This window comes from Panthera onca, chromosome B2, assembly GCF_046562875.1.
Source record: "Panthera onca isolate mPanOnc1 chromosome B2, mPanOnc1 haplotype 2, whole genome shotgun sequence".
NCBI lineage: Eukaryota > Metazoa > Chordata > Mammalia > Carnivora > Felidae > Panthera > Panthera onca.
The window spans coordinates 53,529,412-53,552,025 of NC_138343.1; the positions used below are offsets into that span (position 1 = coordinate 53,529,412).

Genomic DNA, 22,614 nt, shown 5'->3' on the forward strand with positions numbered 1-22,614 from the left:
TAAAAAATAATAACTAAGGTATCATGAACACTTTCTTTGTTCTAACAAACTTATAAAGAAAATAATTTTATTCTCAATTCAAGCTAAGGACACAAAAGTGAGACCAGTTAGAGAACTGTCCCGAGGTCCTTTGGCTAAGTAAGTGAATGCACTGGGATGTAATCTCAAAACAACCTAATCTCAGAGACAGCACTCGTAAGCAGCCTGCTGCATGAAAACTACTGAGATATACGCAAATATAAAAAAAAAAAAAATGTACACATGTAAATGTACAAAAAGTATATCATGTGCTTACTACATGACCACATAAAAGGTAAAGAAAATAAAACAAAATCTAATAATGGCAACGGTAATAATTTCTAAATGAAATATTCTATATCACACATAGAGATGAAAATGCTATAATTTTAAAGCCAGATAATAAATGTATATAAACATCTAGTAGAGTTCATTGAAAATGGCATGATGTCTCTTTGGATGGGGACTTGAAATTAGGAAGGAAACAGCTGATCCCACTTGGATAAATGATCATCAGCACAGAGGAATTCAAAGAGGAAACAGTCCAGCCACTCACACAGCTGGAGATCAAGAACCACGAAAGTAAAAATTACAGAGGAAAGCAGATAGAAAACAATAAACATTTTTACAAAACAAACATTTTGGGAAACACTATTATACCAAGGATGTTTCTTCAGCCTGTTAGACTGAATGGATTACTCTGACCCACTGAAAAAAACAAAAATGTTATATGTGTATCGAGGACAATGATACACCATTGAATAATGAAGTTATAAAAATCCTTACAGTATGAGCTACATGTGTATAAAGTATACACCCACACCCTCCCACCCCCTTCCCCTCTTCAGTGTGCTCCCAGCCTAAGGATTTCTGAAAGGCTATAGATCAAATCTTAAAAGAAGTTGTATGTAACATTTTTGGGTAGCTTTTAAAAAGCCACCTTTCTGGTTATCATTTTCTGACTTTTCTATAATGAATAGGTATTGATTTAATAAGAAGAAAACTAGTATTTGGTATCATTTAATGAGAACTTATATGCTGCTTATTATGTAATTATGCTATATTAAACCAGTTTCACAATCAAAATGTTAATACTTTAGCTATGTAAAATAAATTTGTGTCAAGAGTCCCATGAAAAAAGAACATAAAAATACAATCTCTGATAAATTAATGAACCACACGCATACCTTTAGCTCTTCAATCTGCTGCTTGACAGTTTCAAGATCTGTTCCAATTGGTGACATTGAAGCTAATTTACCACCTGCAATATCTACCCAGTCAAATATTGCCTGAAAAACACATTAGCCCATGAGTTATTAGCACATCTGAAATTGCTATAACATCCCAAGTGCTACAGAAAAGTACAATCATAAAGCTATACAGATATTATGGAATGAGCCTATTTTACAAATTAAGATGGTTCACCTAAATAAGTAAAAGAAACAATATGATGAAAAAGTTGTCCCAAATATGCAATAGATAGAACCTTCAATTCTGCATCCAACTTTGCAAAGGAAATTCTTTTCTGAATGGAATCTTAGAATATTAACAACTTTCAAAAAAGTACATTTGAAAAAGTTTTATAAATTCAATCACATGAAACAGACATAAGAAAGCATAGAGAATTCAAAGAGGAAGATTATGTAAATATATTGAAAGAAAAAGATTTCAAAGCCATCTGTTTTTTCTAATAAAGCAAGAAGTTTATTGTTTAGCACTTGAGTAAAATATTTGGCCCAGCTAAAGCCTTACACATTATTTAGATTAGCATAAAAATCCTGCACATACCACAATTAATATTATGACCATGATTCTGAATTACAACATAAGACTACACAATCTATTCTCCTGTTCTTTTTATGTAATATAAACATTTTAGGAAGGCACAACTCACATTTCTTTCAGATACTGAATGCACAAAATTATTCTGGACTTTAATGAAGTTGCCAGACCATATAGTAGGAGGAAGAATCTTGGAAACTATCTGTTATTTTCATTTATCATTAATAAACCCAATAACTTAAGCAGTAACCTGTGAAATTATATTTAATGAGAACTTATAAGCTGCTTATTATGTAATTATGCTATATTAAACCAGTTTCACAATCAAAATGTTAATACTTCAGTTATGTAAAATAAATTTGTGTCAAGAGTCGCATGAATAAAGAACATAAAAATACAATCTCTGATAAATTAATGAACCCCACGCATACCTTTAGCTCTTCAATTAATAAAAACATATACATATATTTTTACTTTACAGTCAAACCCTGAAATGCCTAGAGCTTCTGGACCTTTCAACATCTTGTTCTAGCCAATCTTAGCTATTTAGTAAATCAAGTGGCCCTTCATTCTCGCAGATGATGCTCCTAACCTATAATGGGCCTTGTCTGTCTAGCAGGGGTAATGAGAGAGTAAAAGTTAAGGTGCCCCAGGGCACCTGGGTAGCTTGGCTGGTTAAGCCTCCCTCTTGATTTCATGCTCAGGTCATGATCTCATGGTTCGCGGATTTGTGCCCCACATCAGGCTCTGCAATGACGGCATGGAGCCTGCTTGGGATTCTCTGTGTCCCTTTCTCTCTCTGCCCTCCCCCCACTTGCATTCTCCCTCCCTCTCTCTCTCTCTGTCTCTCAAAAACAAATAAACAAACATTAAAATTTTAAAAAAAGGAAAGTCATAGCGCCTAGCCAGTGACCTCTGTGGCTAATGGCTCCTGAGGGCAAAAGGCTGCAAATGGTGGCAGTGCCATCTGCAGCCACAGAAGAGGGCACAACTCAGTCATTTATTAATAATACATACAAATCATGACCTGCTCCCACAAACTGAGGGCTGGAGCCTGATTAGTTAGTTCCTGGCCACTGAAACCTAACCAATCATTTAACTCTTCGGTTAAAAAGTGGGGGAAGGAGGAAAGTTATATAAGATATTATTTGTGGTGAATTTTTTCATATATTTCCAAAGTTCAAAACACTTTCAACTGGCATGAAGCCTGGCTTCTGATATTTACTTTTACAAATATAGAAATGGAATGGCATAATAAAAAGGAAAAGATGTTCTCATCTGAGCTTTAAAAATAATATTCACTTGGTGTTATGGAAATACTCAGAAGGGCTTTTTCCATACGGTAGGAGGGTTGACAGATTCAACACTGGCCAGCCTGTTAGGAAATGGAATAAAGCTGAAGAAGGTAAGGAGAGAAATGTCCCTGAGCTGGCCTCCACCAACAAGACAATTTTTCATATGAAAAGGGAAACTTTAAAACATGGTTAATAAACTGAATGAGAACCGTTAAGGGGTGTGAAAAACAACCGTGAAAAGGAATTACGTGGATGGAAAGGAAGAAAAACATTTTATACAACAGATTATGACCTAATGAAACAGAAATCTATTTTAGTTCAACGGGGAACACTGGCTTCAAATCAAATCTCTTTTACTCCTGACTTTAGTTAAACTCAGGGATATTTTTAGATAGTGTTTACTCCTTTCATCTTACTCCACTCAACTTTAGAAGAGAACTCCGATTCAGCTCTCATTTCAGTCTGGTGTGGAACCATTAACATTTTCCAAAAATCAAAATTTTTCTTTTCAAAGTAAATTGCACTGTGTGTATAAAAATGTAGTGAGATGTGTGCATAAATCTACACATCTATCCAGTGTCAGAAATACCTTCCAAAAGGCAAAACATACACTGAAGTAGGTGAGCCTACTGCACATGTATCTGCTGTGCTGGGGTGGTGTCAATGTGTAAATCTGCACGCGTCAGTCAGCCCGATTCTCCTCCCAGGAGACACGCCGGAACGCCCTTACCTGTAGTCCATCCTGGTACTGAACGGCAGCCTGCATTGCCTCCTCAAGTTTGTCCACCCGGTCTTTCCAAGCCTTATTCAGAGAATCCCAGGCTGAATTTAACTACAATATAAATATCAGAACTCTTTTAGTGTCATTTATTAAGTTTGCAACTATTTCTTCCAAATATGCTTTAAACAAAATCTTTTTTAAAAAAGCATTTTGATGAGAGTAGGAAATACACTAGCTGTACCTCATCTATACTCTTCTTGACAATGGGTTTATCAGGTTCCCCACATGCAGCAATGAGTTCAGAACCCAGGTTGACAACTATATCCAGCTCTTCCTGTAGTCCATCAATTTCTTCCTTAATGGCCTAGAATAAGAAATGACAGCCTCAGAGTTTTAAGCAAAAACACACGGGAACTAAAAAGATGGACACAGAGACATTAATTATAGTTATTTCTAGGAAGTGGGATTATGATCAATTTTATTTTCTTCTTCTTTTCTTTCTGCAATCAATTTTTTTGAATAAGAAAGAAGAAATATTTTAAAGAAAAACAGCATCCTTTGTAATAAACATGTTTATTCTAAAAACAATATTTAAAGAATTAGTTCTACGTAACAAATACCAGAACAAGCTCCTTTAAATATCAATAACAATGAAAAGTGTAGAGATATATTTTGTTTTTGAAACAAAATAGTTTGGGCAATATACATTTATATTTTTCTTTATTTTTTTGAAGTTTTTTAAAATCTATTTTGAGAGAAAAGAGAGAGCATCAGCAGGGGAGAGGCAGAGAGAGGGAGAGAGAGAGAGAATTCCAGGCAGGCTCTGTACTGTCAGTGCAGAGCCAGATGTGAGGCTCGAACTCACGAACCTGGGTTCATGAGTCGAACTGCATTCAGGAGTCAGACGCTCAAGTGAGCAAGCCACCCAGATGCCCTGGCAATATACATTTAAAATAGAGGTTGAGTAATCTACAACAACAACAACAACAAAAAAAAATCTAAAGTACTCCTATCCCTATGCACACAACCAAACCAAGCTTGCAGATACAGAGAACAGATAGGTGGTTGCCAGAGGCAGGGGATGTGGGTGGGACAAATGGGTGAAGGGGGTCAAAAGGTATAAACTTCCATTGGTTAAAAAAGAAGTCATGGGAAGCAATGTATAGCTTGGTGACTGTAGTTAATAATACTGCATTGTATATTTTAAAGTTGTTAAGAATAGAACTTAAATAACCAAAAGTAAAGCACGAGTTCAAAAACTTCTAACAAATTAACAATGTTAGTAGATTTAAGATAATCTAGCTTATTATGTCATTTCCCTAGGACTTATAAACTACAAAAAAAAAATAGAAAAATGCAGTGTACTACTTTTGCTTTAATCTTCTTGGTTAAATATATTTATTCACTCAAGAAACATTTAATAAGCATAAACCAAGCCCAAACTAGGCATTGGGGATATAAATAAAAATAGGGCTATTCCACTCAAGGGGATCGAAGTCCATTAGGAAAAAGAGAGATATAATCAATAAGTTATACTATGTGTAGAGTCTTTTGCATGAGGACAGCATTATGAGAACACAGACAAACTTTCCTAAGTATGCAAGAAAAGATTTTTCATGAAGGCTTACAACCCAAATGACCCTTGAAGTTTGAGTGGGATTTGCCAGAAGAGTGGTAGGAACATATGAGGGTGAGGTAACTAATCCGCAAAGATAACAGAGACTAGAAAGAGCACACCGCAGTGTCAGGGGAAGCCACTTTCTAATAAAGGAGCAGCACTCAACCAAATGGCTTTGAAAACACAGGCATGGGCTATGCTGGGATGTAAAAGGCCAGGACACTACTATCGGCTGTCTGGATTTCATTCTGTAGGCAGTGGATGCCTCCGAGTGGTTCTGAGTGGCGATACGGTAAGAGTAGATCTAGAGAGAGGACAAGGTTGGAAGTCGGGCAAGGAAAAAGACTCTGCAGGTAGGGATACCACTATGGATTACTTCAGAAGCCAAAAACGGAGGGAACAAGGGCCTGAAATAAGGCAGGAGGAGTTGAGATGAAGGGAAACTTTAAAAATACATACTCTCTCAGTGAAATATGTGGGTATAATCTAGTTCCTACTATATCACTATGCATTCTACTTTTGGAACCAAATATAAACTGTAATAGAGTAATTCCGAATATTTACCAAGGGAATCCAGGTTTCATTACAACTTACTTTTTTTTTTTTTTTAACTTTAAAGGAGATTTTCTGCTTACCTCTGCTGCTTCTTGCTGCTGTTTTACTACTGAGGGATCAATTCCAGGATCCTCCAGATCCCGGATGAAATCTTGTGTATCTTTAGTGGTTACGACCAATGACATGTGATCACACCAGAACTTTTCTGCTAATTCCATTACATCCAGTAGTTTGGCTTCCCTTTCTTCCACAAGTGTGTGTATGTTCTCCCAAATGAAAACCATTTGGTCAAGCTTATCCTGAACAGCTACGGCACAAAATAGTATCAAAAAGGCAATATGTTAGCCTCATTTAAGCAATAAAGCAGAATGTTTTAGTTTACACAGAAACAGTGATTCAATTTGCTAAGTATCTAAAACTGGACCCAATTTTAGTTGACCACAGTCTAGTGAGTATCACTAGGCCCAATACAGCATATTCTAGACAAATGCAAGCTCTCAGGGTATCCTACTCCTCCTGAACCAAGGCTCTTTCTGACAAAAGTAGACACTCAAGGGTAAGTGAGCTCAGACTAGACCTAAGTTTACCAAGTTTGAAGTTCACCAAGGCTGACCTTCATTCCAAAGAAAATGAAATAACCACTTAAGCTCTCCAAATCAAAAATACTGATGTCTGTTCAGTATCAGGAATATAACAATGTAGGATATGTATTTTGGGCTTGTTTCTAGAGTAACCTTATAAACTTCCACTAATCCATGTATGTACTCTTCCTTTTGACCCCCAGCTCTTATCTTTAAGATGGCTGGCTAAGGTCGTGGTTGCCATTTCTGTGGCTACAGGATACCCAGTCTGTTGTACGCATTATAAAAAGTAGTGTGTAATTAGTAATGAGAAAAAAAAACAAAAACAAAACCTAGATTTGTCCCTTAGCATCATGCTTTAAACAACTGGTTTAGAAGTCCCAAAGAACACATGGCTTTTGCATAATGGCACACTTTGTAACACAGAAAAACATTAACAAGGGATTTATGTACATAGCTCTTCAACCCCAATGGTAGTACCTTTTCTAAAATCTGGCATTTTGTTATGCCATTGGACCGTCCGTAAACACCAGGACAATTCTAAATGTTTAGAATTATTTAGAATTATTTTAAAGGTAAAGTTCAGTTGTTTCCTTATTCTGAAAGTATTACCTTTGGCAGATATGTCTTTGTCAGTGCCCTCAGATCTCGCAATCATTTCCTCTCCCCGCTTTTTAAGTGTTTCATACAATGGTTGTAGCTTCTCCATGTCTACTGACACATTCTTATTCTCACTGATCTGCTCCTTAATCTTCTCTACCTCAGCTGAGATCGAAGGCGGCTGCCTCAAACGCTCCACGATGCGTTCCAGGCTCTCAAGGATCTGGTCTATCTTGTCATGGAACTAGAAGTGAATCAAAGGGGTCATTTATGGGGAAATGACCTGTGATATCAAATGTCATATTTAAATGAAAACAAAAAAAACCCCATATAGTTAATGTCACAATCAAGAATTAAATCTTAGCTACTTTGTTAACATATCTACCCAAATGAGTGTATTCGTTAAGAAACAGTATACGTTAAAAAAAGAAAGAAACAGCATACATTAATATATAATTGGACTAGCTGACATCAGCATTTTACCTGTTGCCTCATTTTATCATAATTCAAATTAATTTTAAAAATTAAGCCCAATAAGCTGTGTGTTTTTCTATCAAAACTGTTTTATTCATCTGTACTCATTATTTTGACATCCTAAAAACGTTATATTATTAAATGTAAGATTCAAGAACATTTTTTATTAGAATACATGAATTTCTTAAGTTCTAAATTTTCTGAACTGAAAAATGTTAAAAAATGAGACCAAACAAAAACCTCCCTGACAGAACAGAAGTTTGAGCTCCATTCATGGTCAAACACATAATCAGATTCATGAAAGAATTTTAAAGTTTTGTTTGCAAAGGTACCATGGGCAATAAAGCAAAGTCATAAAACCTTGTTCAGTCATGGATTTTACACTCTCCTCAGTTTTAAAAGAATCATCATTCAGGATTACGAAAAATGGCCCACTCCACTGTCAGTGTATATAATAACAAAAGACCAACTGTGCAGATGGAAAATCTGTAGGTAATTTCCAATTCAACTTCTTGAAAACAGGTATTTTCAAAAAAAGAAAAACATGAATTTCCAACTCTATATTGTTTCCTTCTAATTCAGTCTACACAGTCTTTCTTCTTATTGCCTTCATGGGAGTGTCTCATTAATAATGATAATAGCACTTTTCTTTTAGCTCTCCCAGTGGCAAATATTCCATTCTACTTTAGATGGACACTTAATTAAATATTTGAACAGTGATGTCAGTTGTATGTTTTTTAAGGCATTGAATATTATTTTGTATTGTATCTGCAAGCAGGCAGAGAGAAATATAAGGATTGGACCGAGCAAATACCCCTTTTGAGAGGCAAAAACTTCAATACTCAGATTTAATGTAGTGAAATAATTCTGGTTCAAATTTAATCAGGAGATCCAAGAAAATGTTTTTCCATGCTCTGCCATTTAAACGAACTCAGTCATATTTCTGGTATAAATGATTACCTGAGTAGATTGAGAAATAGCTTCATCCAATGCCACAGCTCGCTTTTTGACATCTTCTTTAATTTGACTGTAAAGGGTGTCAGCTGCCACGTACTTCTCTTGGATAGAAAAGCCTTCCCCTGGGCTCAATTCCAGTAACTGTGGCCCAGTTTTGTTCATCTTATCTATATGAGGCTTGTGTTCGGCTATCAACTCTCGCAGTTGCTATAACAAACCAAACAGCTTCTCAGTATCTCAGGGTCACACTTCCATATTACAGCTGTCTACATGCCCAATGCATCCAGCTGGCAAGAAACTCCAAACACCCTTCCCATCACAAGGCATTTAACACAGGACGGCTCATACTGCTCCTTGCCAGCAAGAGATGCCCCTGACACAAAGAATAAACAATAGTCTGGTCACGTCAAAGTCTCTTTAAGGGTACGTACAAAACTGCTCGTTGAGTGAAATAATGAATCCCAGTTCATTATGCATTTCCTATCAAGAGCAGTACACACTCTGACAAGGGTCATATTACATAAAGAATTATGAACTCACTATGTCCCCAACCTATAGAGATTAAGCCATAACTCTCGGTGTCCCTTTCTGTACACTCATGATATATGCAAAAATTCTTTAAAAGGGAGGAAGGAAGAAAGGGAAGGAAAGAAAAGGAAAGAAGTTCAGCAGAAGGCAGACATAATGCCAAGAGAAAAAGTTAAGAGGATATAAGGCCATAAGGCATTGTAGTTATGTATATATTTAAACCAATATAAAATGTGTATATATAGGTTACATTACATATACCCAAGTATGACTCCATTATATGTATATATGTGATACCTATAATATACACATATGAATAAATCCATCTGTATTTTAAAATGTTAAAGGCTACAGGGTAATCAATCTATCAGACATGTCTGTATACTGAGCATTATTGGTAAGGTGTGTTGAAAGAAAAATATATGACACATGAAATATTTTGCATAATGTCATCTAATCAAGAGATACAATGATATTTATGCCAATAAGTGGGTGTGTAATGGAGCCCCATTCCTTCTAGGAAGACAAATAAATCTAGAATATCTATACTCCGTAGAACCCAGAGCCTCCACTGAGCAGTGGTTCATGGACCAGATCCAAAGCTACACCCATCTTTGCTTCAGGTCTCTCTTAGGGTAGCCTCCCTGCAGCATTGAGGAGCCTTCCATTTGTACCACAGTAGTGATTAGGATCCTTAATCAGAAGCTTCTTGTCCTCACCAGAAGGTTTATCTCCAAATTATTTGCTACCTAGCCCCTAACAAAAACTTCTCTGAGAGAAATTATATTCAGGAAAGACAGTCTAGAGAAAGCTACCAATCTTCTCCTGTAAACATTTTAATTTCTATCATTCATCAAGAAGAATCGCCAAGATAGCCACATATCTAGATACTTATTGAAAGTGCTCACTAAAATCAGTCATATAAATTATTTTGAAAATTATTAAGGAAATTGGCATATCATTAACAATGATGTATTTTTTTTCAAGGTTTAATCCTTTATTTTATTTATTTATTTTTAATTTTATTTTTTTATTTTTTAAAATTTACAATGATGTATTTTTGAATACAATGCTATTTTTGAAGCTTTTCTGAATATGGTCTCCAAACTCTTAAAAAACAGCTAAATAGACATAAATTCCGTTAAAAGAAAAAGAAGGGGTTGGTCCTAATCTAACATGCTGCTCATAAGGATGTCTGTGATCTAGCTCCTGAGTGGTCCAGGCTGAGATTTTCTTATTTTTGTTTCATATTATGAGATCATCTATTCATGCTGCCTTAAGGAATGGTAGTAACAGCTAATAAACAATCTCACAAAAAAGCAATGTGTTACACACGTTCTGGTTTCAGTACTCTACAAGGCATGTTGGTAAATCAAGTTTACACTCTGAGTTATCAAGAGACTCTCAGGTAATATGAGAGATCTCTGCTGAGATGTCCCCAGTTGCCTAGCATGTAGGTAGATCTCATTTGTGTAGCACCACTGTGAAACTCCTTAGTTTGGGAAGTAATGAGATGACCCTTTTTCAGACCATTCCTTTTTTAAACATCTGGTACTACCAGATGCCTACTTGGGTGTGTGTGTGGAGAAAGGGCCCAATGGGTGATGTCTTCTGCCTCATATGTAACAAAATGATTCTTGGCAACATACTGCCATAAGGGTCGAGTCAAATGGAGATAATGAGTGTGACCTCAATGTATCTACCATATAATAACTGGTTCTTGGAGCCATTTTTCATTCCTGATCAGAACGAACTAGAAGATCTTCCCAAACAAATACAGCGGAGTATAAGGCTGTGGAGCTGCAAAAGAAAGGCTGTTCTACAAGGCTGTAAATATTATGAATAATTTAGTTGAATAATTTGAAGACTCAGCTACAAAGTTTTGTAGTTCCTTTATACATAAAACTGTACATTTAAGGGCTGAAAGATTATGCTAAAAAGGGAAAATTAATTCCACTTTGAAATTCAGTAATAACTCAATAATAATCTCATTCCATTATTTGATGTTATGACAGAAACACAGCTGCTCAAATCTCACCTCAGAATTGAAGAAATCCACGTTAACATTTTATATTAAAACTTATTCAGTGGATAGGCATCAGGATTTCTGCCACGAAGAAACCTTTATACCAAAATTAAATTCAATTCTACATAATTTCTAGGTCTTTCTCCTGCTGCTTTAGATAGAACTTAAAATTTCCATTTTGCATTAAAGTGTTGACTAAAGCCCTTCTAAACAAACGCTTAGGGATATTCTTCAGTGCCGGTACATTAAAAAAGTAAACAAACAAAATAAGGGTGGCACATTCTTCAAACAATGATGTAATACACCACTGAGTTAAAGTCTTCCTGTGTGTGTGCACACACACATGCGCACACTTGCACACACGCATGATTAATCTCAGAGTACATCTTGTATAGATCTGGGAGACAGCAACTAGGTTCACACATCCATGACAGCAACAACTTCAGAGTTTTTCTGACAGTCTTGAACCCTCTCTCTCATTCAAACCCTTGCAAAATTTTAAGCCATGTTAATATTTAAGTAGCTGCTGAAATGAGGGCTTCATAATGCCATTTTATTTATGTTTAAAACATGATATATTTGTAGATGTAAATATACTCTCTAGCTTAATCGTATACGCTTATAGGAGCAAAAACAAACATCAAAAGAGTTCCATGCACATAAGGTTAAAAAAAAAATGGGGAAACAACTTGTCTTTGCACCTTTAGCATTCTCCCTTCTCACTGACTTAGCTTTTACATTATTTGTGTTTTGACACGCTGTCATATTGTCAATTTCCTCCAAGCTCAATGGCCTTGTCTGTATGATGCCGCTTTGATGTATTTCTACCATTTGCTTATATTCTAGAGGTCTCCAACCAATACATATTAAGTATAAAACTTAGTCGACATATGTAAATTAAAAGCAATTCAACATGCATCAATTCAAACTACTTCAAAAAGCTTATTTCGCTAACATTTAAAAATGAGCACTTTGCTTTTGTACCAGGATGGCTTATACTTCATACTATTCTAGGAAAGCTGGGATGTAATTAATGACATACACAATGTGGCCTCCCCACGTGAGTCTTTCTCACTGTAACCCTGGAAAACAGGTGAGCAATATGAGGTAAGCAACTGTGCAGACCAGAATACAATATTGCTAAAACCCCCCCCCCCCAAATAATGTAAAACATCTAACTGCATTTAAAAAACACCATCCCAGTGCTCACTTTGGCAGCACATATACTAGAAAAACAGCATAACCATCGTGGTTCTCTTTCAATGGGGAATACAACATTCTCTTTAATACCCAGCTTACCCGGTGCTCTTCCTGCTGTTGTCTTAGAGTTTCATATTCGAGGGCTGGGGCAGGAAGCTGAGAGATGATTCTTTGTGTCTCTGTCAGCCATGGCCAAAGTTCTTCATATGTTTCCCAGAACTGGTTAACCAGGGACTGTGCTCGTTCTAGCTGTAGATACCTCTCTGAGTTTATCTGGCAGATGGCATCATAGTTCTTCAACACCTTGTCCAGTTTTTTCTAGAAAATAAGATAATGAAATGTGCTTAGCTGGCTAAACAGGCCAAACAGCACATATACTCCAGAATGTTTTTTCTAGCACTATATGCTTAGTGCAAAGCAGGCACTCACAGATGTATGTTAAACGAAAAAAATCCTTAAAACCTATTTAGATTAGGGGCGCCTGGGTGGCTCAGTTGGTTAATCATCCAACTCTTGACTTCAGCTCAGGTCACAATCTCCCAGTTCGTGAGATGGAGCCCTGCATCAGGCTCTGTGCTAACAGTGTGGAGCCTGCTTGGGATTCTGTCTTTCCCTCTCTCTGCTCCTCCCCTGCTCACATGCTCATGCTCTTGCTCTCTCTCAATAATAAATTAATTAAAAATTTTAAAATGTATTTAGATTGTAACTATTTCTATGTATAAACATTCATTTTAAATTTAAAAAGACCCTTTGGGGGCTCCTCACTGGTTTGGTCAGTATAGCATCTGACTCCTCATCTCAGGGTTGTAAGTTGGAGCCTAACGTTGAGTGTAGAGATTACTTAAAAATAAAATCTTAAAAAGAAAAATAAAGATCCTTCAGGTTCATCCATATTTTTGCACAAGGCATGATTTCCTTCCTTTTTAAGGCTGAATAATAATCCCTTCTATGCTGATGTTGTATCTTACCACAACAAAAAACCTTTCACATATATATGTAAAAAATAGCAAAAATGTGGAACCATAAAAGTACAACTGGAGATCAAGATATATCCACACAACAGGTTTTTATATTGTCATCAAAAATCATGGGTTTAATGACAGAGAACAAGCACCCCCCTTCCCCCCGTCAGAAATATTAGGTGACAAAACCCAAAATATAATAAATAAACAGATTCAGGTTTTTATGAAAAAGACAATGAGCTCTCCAAACATAATAAGCCAAATTCTTCAACTATCCTTCTAGGTCGTATAGGCCTTCTGGGCTAGAAAACAAGTCTCATATGAGTCTAGCGACATTAACATTACTTTCTGGCCAAAAGTAAAGACTCCCTCTCACAAGTAAAGTTATAAGAGGAATTGCTAGCAAAATTAATTGCACATATTACAATCAGAGTAGAACATTATACTATACACTGTATTTTATGGGGTGATCATAGTGATCTAGATTACGGTATAAATTTACATCATAAACTAATAGCAGAAGATAAAGCACAACAGGAATCTAATAAACCACAGAATGACACAGAAAATATTTCATGATGATCTCTATTTTTCATGTCAGTCTTTATAAAAATAATAAAGGAAAGATTAAATTATAAATAAGTAAATTGCCAGAATAAATAAAAGTAGTATCAATATACAGTTACATTCTATTACTTTGTCCACGGTACACCTTGAAACCAATGCATACTATTTAAAGTGTAATCTTAGGCATAAACATTTGCACATTTTTTTTTGCTATGGGATAGTTTCCTATCAGAAGCATTAGTATACATTAATTTCTTTAGACTGCTGAGATGTCTGAATGTGAATTGAACTAAACATTTTTACTTGTGACTGGTTTTCCATCAATTTAAAGGATCATTAGAAGTCTAGAAACCAGATGCTTTCTTAATTATTCAGCTCATTTTTCTCCTGTACAGCTTACCAAAATTTTATACAGAATGGATTTCAGCATTAAACAGAACCATATATTTTGAAGCATACAGACAACAGGTGACATATAGAGTGATAATTTATACCGATAATAATGGCAATAATACAGCTAACATTAACTGAATGTTTAACGTGTGCCAGTTATTCAAGGATGCAAATTTTAATAGCTTTAGTGTCTATTAAAAAAAGTGTCCCCAGGGTGATTCCCTTAAGGAATATTCCTTTTACTTTTACTCTGTAAGCTTGAAAAAATGCCTTATTTAAATCTCATGATTCAGATGTCCAAATGGCAGCTGTGGATAAAGAAAATGTGCTGCTCTAGGACTGAGCACTCAATACATGCCATTTATTTGAGGGTCTCAGCAGCAGCCACACAGACAAGATTATACCTTCATTGATTGCTTTTCCTCTTCACTGCATGTGGTCATGATTTTATGTCCAGATTTGACAAGCTCATCAATAATATCCTTGTGTCTCAAAATCTCCATGGTGAATTTCTGTGATTTACCAGAATAAAGATAAAAAGAGAGAGAGAGAGAGAGAGAGAGAGAGAGGCTGTGTGACTAAAATGAAAACAATCAGGCAAAGTAGTTAAAAATACCAAGTTACACTAAAAGGGTCTTGTAAAGTAAATCATGCAATCCCACGTTCTAGATTGGAGCACGTTAACAAGCAATTTTGATATAACTGGAAATGTACTTCTTCACCTTTTGAAGCTGCAGCTGAGCAGAGGTCTGGTCTTGCTCAAGCCTGATGTCACCCAGAGACATCAATTTCTTTTCAGTTTCAGTAATCCAGGATAATTCAGCATCAGCTGCTTGGTCAAACTAAACAGAAGATGAATAATTAGGTCAGTAAGTTCCTGTAACTGGTGCCAGAAAAATACCTAAGATTTTTTAAAATATCCTAATTACACAAGTGGAAAATTTGAGCTTATCTCTTCATGGCATCCTGAAATAATTCATGGTAATGACTCAAGTTATAAAGGAGAAGTTCCCACAGAATAATTAAACACACGCTCTTAAAACACATTGAATCTGTAACATGGCATTAATTATTCTGGGACAGCTAAGTCTGTTACCTTCTTTTTGGTTGTTATAAGAATTTCCTCCGTAAGACTACTATCCAAATTAAACAGCTAAGAAAGTGGGTATCATCTTTCAATCACTGCATTCATCACTTTAATCCATATGGTATGCAGACAGCACTCCACTACTGACGTATAAGATTCCTAGCAAAACTCATGAAATATTCCCATTTATTTATCATACTATGTGTGTATAAATGTATGTGCAAAGTATGATTGCGTATGTAGAGTATACCTGCAAATGTCTCATGTAAAATTTTTTATATCTCATTTAATAATTCACTTCCAAGAGCATTCTTAAATATTTTACGAGGTTTTATTTTCCTGACCTTAACAATAATTCATGGTAGAAATTCATAAAGTACAGAAAAATATACAGAAGAAAATTAAAACCTGGAGTTAATACTGTTGGTATTTTAGTGAATTTTATTCCAGAAGTTGAAAAAGATTTATAAAAGTCTGGGATAATACTGTATAAACAGTTTCATATCCTGCTCTTTCATTTATTATGAACATTTCCTATGTCATATTCTTTGAAATGTGAATTTTAAATAACATCATTGTATTCTAGCATACGTGGATATTTTCATTTAGGCACACTGCATTTTTTGCTATTATATAAACAGACCTGTAATAAATATAAATCTCTGCTGGCATCTTCAATTAGTTCTTCAGGGTAGATTCCTAGAAGTTAACTACCAAGTCAAAGAGCATGAACTTCTTCATTACCTTGCATGAGACAGAACCCGATGCCTTCTAGAACCAAGCAGGTATCATAAATGAGCAAAGTGCTCCCACAAGCACCAACGGTAAATGGTAACTAACATTGGCCTTAGTTGGAAGATTTAATGGGAAACAGACATTGCAAGCACTCAGTTACAGTACTGCCAGAACTTTTAATTTTTCAAGAGAATCTGGAAATCTAGATGAGAGCAGGGGATATATAAGTGACGAGAGAGAAGAGTAGAGATAAGATACTAGGTTAGAAAATAATTCATACTTCTAAAACACTCTGCGACACAATGCAGACTCACGGGAAGACGGAGATGTGCTTTCCCTGTTCCTCGTAAGCACACCTACAAATCCCCAGGCGTTACATACACGCCCACGTTACATACGAAACACGCATAAGATTGTGAAAGGAGACAGAAGACAGCACAACTGCTGTGGACCTTGGCGCCCGGGGAACAACACAGTGGTGAATTCTCTGGGTTTTCTTCTTGCCTCACACGTCCTAGACTGGACACTGGAGAAAATGGAACCCGGAAACACCAAGAGGCACAGACAAAACCCCAAGAGAAGTCTGCCCCCTCAGCCAGATGACCAGGAAAGGGGCATCCTAGCAAGACACAGAACTTTTAAACGATAACCACTCTGTCTAGACTCCACAGGAAAAAAGGCTGTGGTCTCACCCACACTCATGCCAAGGAAGGCCTACATTTTTGCGCTCATGAGCCTACATATCAAGGTGCTGGCACTGTTGCCAGGGTGATGTCAGAGAAGGCCAAATAGGGAGATGCAACTTTCGGTGCCACTGGCCAGTAACAAAGCTCCTGCCCACAGTATCAGTGGAGATCATGTGGGGAGCCCCCACAAGCAGTCATGAATTGCCCCTCCCTATCTCCTCCGGGGTGGTTCAGAGAAGGCCTAGTGGAGAGTCAGGATTTTCACCACGGCTCTGTGGTTAATTTAGCCACCTTCACCGAGCTGCTGGAAAAGACTGCTCCGACAGCTGGAGGTCTAATCCCCACTCCCAGCCGGCAGAGATGAGGAGCACCCATGTCAGGTGTCACGAGAGGCTGAGTGGGGAACGTAGACCTCTGCTTGTACCCGGCAGTACCCCCAGCTTCTTCGGCCAGAGTGGTGCCTGAGGAGGCCAGTCCAAACAGAAAGTTTAATTACGACCCAAAACTCCTAAGTTAGCAGCAAGAACCAAGGCCTCCAACTGAACTAAAGAAAGATCATCAATGGATGCCGATACCTAGATGACAGAAATGTTGGTACTGTCTGACAAAAATTTTCAAGGAACAATGATAAAAATGCTTTAATGAGCAATTTTAAACACCACTGAAATGAATGTGAAAAATCAGAAGGCCTTAGCAACAAAAATCCTCAGCAAAAAAAGAGGATATATAAAGAACCGAATGGAAATTTTAGAAGTTAAATATATAATAACAAATAAGGTCAGAGGATGAGATCAATGAAGGGCACAGAGGAAAGAATCAGTGAAGCAAAAGACACAACAACAGAAATTACCCAAGCTGAATAATAGAAAACAGACTGGAGGAAAAAAAAAAATCAATAGAGCCTCAGGGACCTGTGGAACTATAATACAAGATCTAACATTCCTGTTGTTGGAGTCTCAGAAGGAGAAGAGAAAGAGATTGTAGGAAAAAAAAAAAACCCTCAAATATTTTAAACAATGATAAAATTACAGAAATGCAGAAATAACTTCTGGTTGCCAGGAGTTAAGGAGGGAGCAGAGGTGGGAGGCTATAAAAGGGAGACATGAGGTAGTCCTACGGTGATGAAATGTTCTGTATCTTGACTGCATCGACATCAACATCCTGCCTGTGATACTGTACTATACTTTTGCAAAACGTCACCACTGGGGAAAATGGGTAAAGGGTACAATGTGACTGTCTCTATCTTATTTCTTACAATTGCATGTGAATCTACAAGTATCTTAATAAAAGTTAATTACAAACAACAACAAAAGGTCTGTGTGGATAACCTCTGTGTGAGCTCCGGTTCACATTTTCCTTTTAGATAATATACTGCCAAACTGTCCTTCAGGTAGGATATACTGATTTATACAGCCACAAGGCAAGTTTTTCTGTACCCTCATCACCATGGGGTACAATTTATTTTTAAATAATATTTTCCAAGTGTATCAGTGGACTTCCCTTAATTATAAGGAAATAATCTGCCAGCAGTAACCTGGCACAGACTTGAATAGCACTGATTAAGAGTAATGTTACACTTTCCATCTCACAAAGAAAGAATAACAAATTATAGAAGTGAAAAATACTTAATAATATTATAAATTATTATAGTTTTTTCCTATATATCATGAACCCACTTGTTTTCACCTTTGCCAAATAATGAATGAGTAAATAAATACTGATGCCATTTGCAGGTCAGTTTCTTTTAGTCAATGGTTCAGATAGAAGAAAAATTTAGTAATCATGTAACTAATGGGTCCCAGCCAGGAATACAATAGAGGTGTAAAAAAACAAAAAACAAAAAACAAAAAAAACAAAAAAACAACTCAATTGCATAAGGATATGAAGGAGGAGATAGGGCTTAACAGACCTTTCCTTAACAACCTTTAAACTGCTGCCTGAATAAAATCTGATAGAAACCAATACCTACCAAAACAAACAAACAAACAAACAAACAAACAAACAAACACGATGCAAAATCAGGCTGCTTTAAGACTAACATAGTGTCTGGACAGCAGATTGGAACACATTTGCCACATTGGGCTGTCCTTCAAGTGTCACACATTTAAGAGGACCAATGATATGCTGAACTTGTTTCAGACAGAAATTCAGAGTTTTAGTCCACAGAGTGGGGTGAGCTCCTTTATAAGGGCAGTACTTCTAAAATGACTGTGTGTACATTTATACATTCAAACAGAATTACTCATTTTTCCTGTATTTCCCATAACTTTATACATTATTTTTTTAGCGAAGCCACATTTTTCATAAAACTTATTGAAAAGGCTCCTGGTTTGCAGACAGTAGTGTTAATAAATGTTTTTTTTTTCATTGATTCGTTACTTTTTCTGCTACTGGGACAAACCAGAACAATGTGGCTTCCAGAAAAGAATCCATATGAAAGACCATATGAAAAATTGTATCTTAATCTGGTTCAGTAATTTTTATATTAGTTTCAAACGGAACTACTCATTAGCAATTATTCACCAATGTGAAAAAGAAAAGAAAAGAAAAGAAAAGAAAAGAAAAGAAAAGAAAAGAAAAGAAAGAAAAGAAAAGAAAAGATAAGATTTCAAGGCACCTGGCTAGCTACCTCAGTCAGTGGACCATGTGCCTCTTGATCTCGGGGTTTCAAGTTTGAGCCCCATGTTGGGGGTAGAGATTACTTAAAAGTAAAATTTAAAAAAAAGAAAAGGAAAGGAAAAAATTTCAACTAGTTCAGGAGCTTCAATGTAGAAAAAAGAAATCCTCATGAAAAACAAGTAGAAGAGCCTTCATGGTTAGATTATTCACTTTCAAGATATATACGATGAAACTTCAAGGTAAAACTTTATTATGTGATTCCCTTAACAAATGTGAAACTGGGCAGAACAGTCCAGGCCTTTGTACCTGAGTGCAAGTGCTGCAAGATATCTGAATAAAATTTAACAGTAATGACTTTTTTCCTCTACTGGTCCCTGAAAAAACAAAGTGACAAACCACCCCGCTTGTTTGTGATCAGGCAATTTTCAGCACTTATATGACAGTCCTAGTAAATAAAGTCAGCCTGTTAGTGTTAATATTAGTTTAAATCTATTTCTCTTTCTCTTAAAAAAAAAAAAAAAAGACTCCAGTGAAAAATAGTATGGGGATACCATCTAAGTTGCCAAAATGGAAAGCTGAAACTAAAACACTGTTTCTTCAACCAAAGCAAATATTTGCTCTGCTAAAAGAAAACAAGACTGCAAGCAGAAATTTCCCTCCTGTCTTTTGAGATTTTTTTAATTAAATTAGCAAATATTTATTGTTTAGCAACAAATGGAATAGCCCCAGGGTCTTCATTAAGCAATTTACAGGGAAGCAAGGCATTTTATTTACACCTATAAACTTTCGAATGACTATATGTGTACATTTCTAATAGACCATAAAGGCTGCTTATTTTACAATGTGAACAATATGGAGAACCAGTTTATTAGACCAAATTTTAATAAACTTGTTTACTGCTCACTCAAGTAGCAGAAATTGACTTCAAATAAATTGTAGATAATATTACCATCCATAATTGCATTCTAGGAAATATTCTACTAGGTTTTATCAGTGGAATCTAACCACTGACCTACTATAACTCTTATTATAGTAGAACCAGTATTTCAGAAATTTCCAACAAGACTGTGAAAGACATTTAAGATTTTATTTATTTAAAAAAATTTTTTTAATGTTTATTTATTTTTGAGAAACAGAGAGAGACAGAGCACAAGCAGAGGAGGGGCAGAGAGAGAGGAGACACAGAATCCGAAGCAGGCTCCAGGCTCTGAGCTGTCAACACAGAGCTCCATGTGGGGCTTAAATCCACGAACCATGAGATCATGACCTAAGCCAAAGTCGGGTGCTTAACTGAGCCACCCAGGCACCGCTAAAGATTTTATTTTTTAAGTAATCTCTACACCCAACGTGGGGCTCAAACTCAGAACTCTGAGATTGAGTCGCACACTCCACCAACTGAGCCAGCCAGGCACCCTAATAGTGAAAGACATTTTAATTGGTTATCTCTATTCCTGAAAAACGCTCTAAAACAATAATGGCCAGCATTTTACTGAACACACTAAGTGCTTCACATGCAGTATCTTCTCTAATCCTGACAACAACTGCATCATCTGGGTATTACCATCTACTCCATTTACAGTTGAGAAAACTGAGGTAGAGAAAAGTTACCTGACTTACCAGGGCTTACCCAGCTAGTAACTGTTGGAGCTGAGACTCAAACCAAGGTGGTCTGACCCCAGAGACTGCATTGCTAGTTGCCCTATCACTGGTGCTCGTATACAGGTCAGGCTTCGTGAACTCAAAATATGCATGCAATTTCACCAAAAATGGCTCATATACCACAACCGTCAATAAATACTAGGTTTTAACTTCTTAAACATTTCTCCAGTCTCTGACAAACTACTTTTGTGTTTATCTAGAGGGTTTCTTTTAAGTGGAAATAGAGGCTTAAGAAAGGCAAAATGATAAGTGAACCTTAACTTCAAGGACATCCTTTTACTCCCTTCCCCTGGCTGAGGATCTTATCACTTTTCCTTGATTAGCATTTCCTTCCATTTTGCTTTGCATTATTCATAACACAGCCCATATTTTCCCACCCCCAACACCTGGAGGGTCTAAACTAATCTCACTTCCATGGGGGAAGTTTCCTACTAGTTCTTTAAAAGAAACAAACAGGTGTTATTTTTTTTCCAAGGCTGATTCCTAATGACCTGATGAGTTGCTTATTTTAATTGCACCCAAATCACCAACCTACGTGCCTTTAATATAAAAGGGTCATTATGGCCACTCAAGCCAAGCAATTAGAACTGTTGAAGAGTGGGGGCGCCTGGGTGGCTCAGTCGGTTGAGCGTCCGACTTCAGCCCGGGTCACGATCTCGCGGTCCGTGAGTTCGAGCCCCGCGTCGGGCTCTGGGCTGATGGCTCAGAGCCTGGAGCCTGCTTCCGATTCTGTGTCTCCCTCTCTCTCTGCCCCTCCCCCATTCATGCTCTCTCTGTCTCAAAAATAAATAAACGTTAAAAAAAAATTAAAAAAAAAAAAAAAAAAAAGAACTGTTGAAGAGTGTCTGGGATTCCCAGATCCCGTGAAATACACACATTTTAGCAACTTCTGACAATTGTGCATATTAATATGAGGCAAAGGACAATGAACTGCTCTGAGGTTAAAACAATCACAATGGTGTGAATTCAGGCTATAAGTCTGCACATCTTTTAAGGGAAAGTGCCTCCCCCTATTTCCACATTGCTCATTTGGTTCAATTTGCAATTAGAGAAAGAAAGCAACAAAAAGAAAGCAACAAAAAGATGCTACTTCGTGCAGGTTTAACAGGCAAAAATATGTACACTTTCTAACTCAGATGATGGCATGTATTGTGAGAAGGAGAGACCTGTTTTGTTTTGTTTATAAAGCTCACCATCACTGTTTACTAACGCTGACTTGTTCTCCTCAGATATTTCCTAAAAGTAACGAATGGGCCTAATTCTTATAAAAAAGCATACTCTCTTCAGAATGTCAATGCTTGCCAATCTGTAGAGTCAGATGCATACAGTCCTCACTCATTTGTCCATAATAGAGGCAGTTTGATGATTTTCAAACAGCAATAAATACTACTCAAATTTATAAAGGGTTCTGTCATAGGCCTCCATGATTTCAAAATTCAGTGACACATATTCTCAAAACTGTTACTATCAATATAGGATAACCATAAAAAATCTAACCACATCAAATCAGAACTTTTCTAAAAACTATGTTTAAACAGGGTGGTTACAAAG

General features: G+C 36.6%; 1 protein-coding gene across 11 annotated transcripts in view; it reads right to left on the minus strand.

Moving 5' to 3' along the window:
- DST (dystonin) overlaps nt 1-22,614 on the minus strand; it is a 497,583-nt gene that overhangs the window by 43,913 nt on the left and 431,056 nt on the right. For all 11 annotated transcript variants that reach the window (XM_078447031.2, XM_078447029.2, XM_078447030.2 and 8 more), the window contains 9 exons: nt 15,000-15,119; nt 14,682-14,789; nt 12,455-12,673; nt 8,605-8,808; nt 7,183-7,414; nt 6,070-6,296; nt 4,058-4,180; nt 3,826-3,927; nt 1,206-1,307 (listed from right to left, as the gene is read on the minus strand). In XM_078447031.2, coding sequence (XP_078303157.2) covers nt 1,206-1,307; nt 3,826-3,927; nt 4,058-4,180; nt 6,070-6,296; nt 7,183-7,414; nt 8,605-8,808; nt 12,455-12,673; nt 14,682-14,789; nt 15,000-15,119 — 1,437 coding nt within the window. The remainder of the gene's footprint in view (nt 1-1,205; nt 1,308-3,825; nt 3,928-4,057; nt 4,181-6,069; nt 6,297-7,182; nt 7,415-8,604; nt 8,809-12,454; nt 12,674-14,681; nt 14,790-14,999; nt 15,120-22,614) is intronic.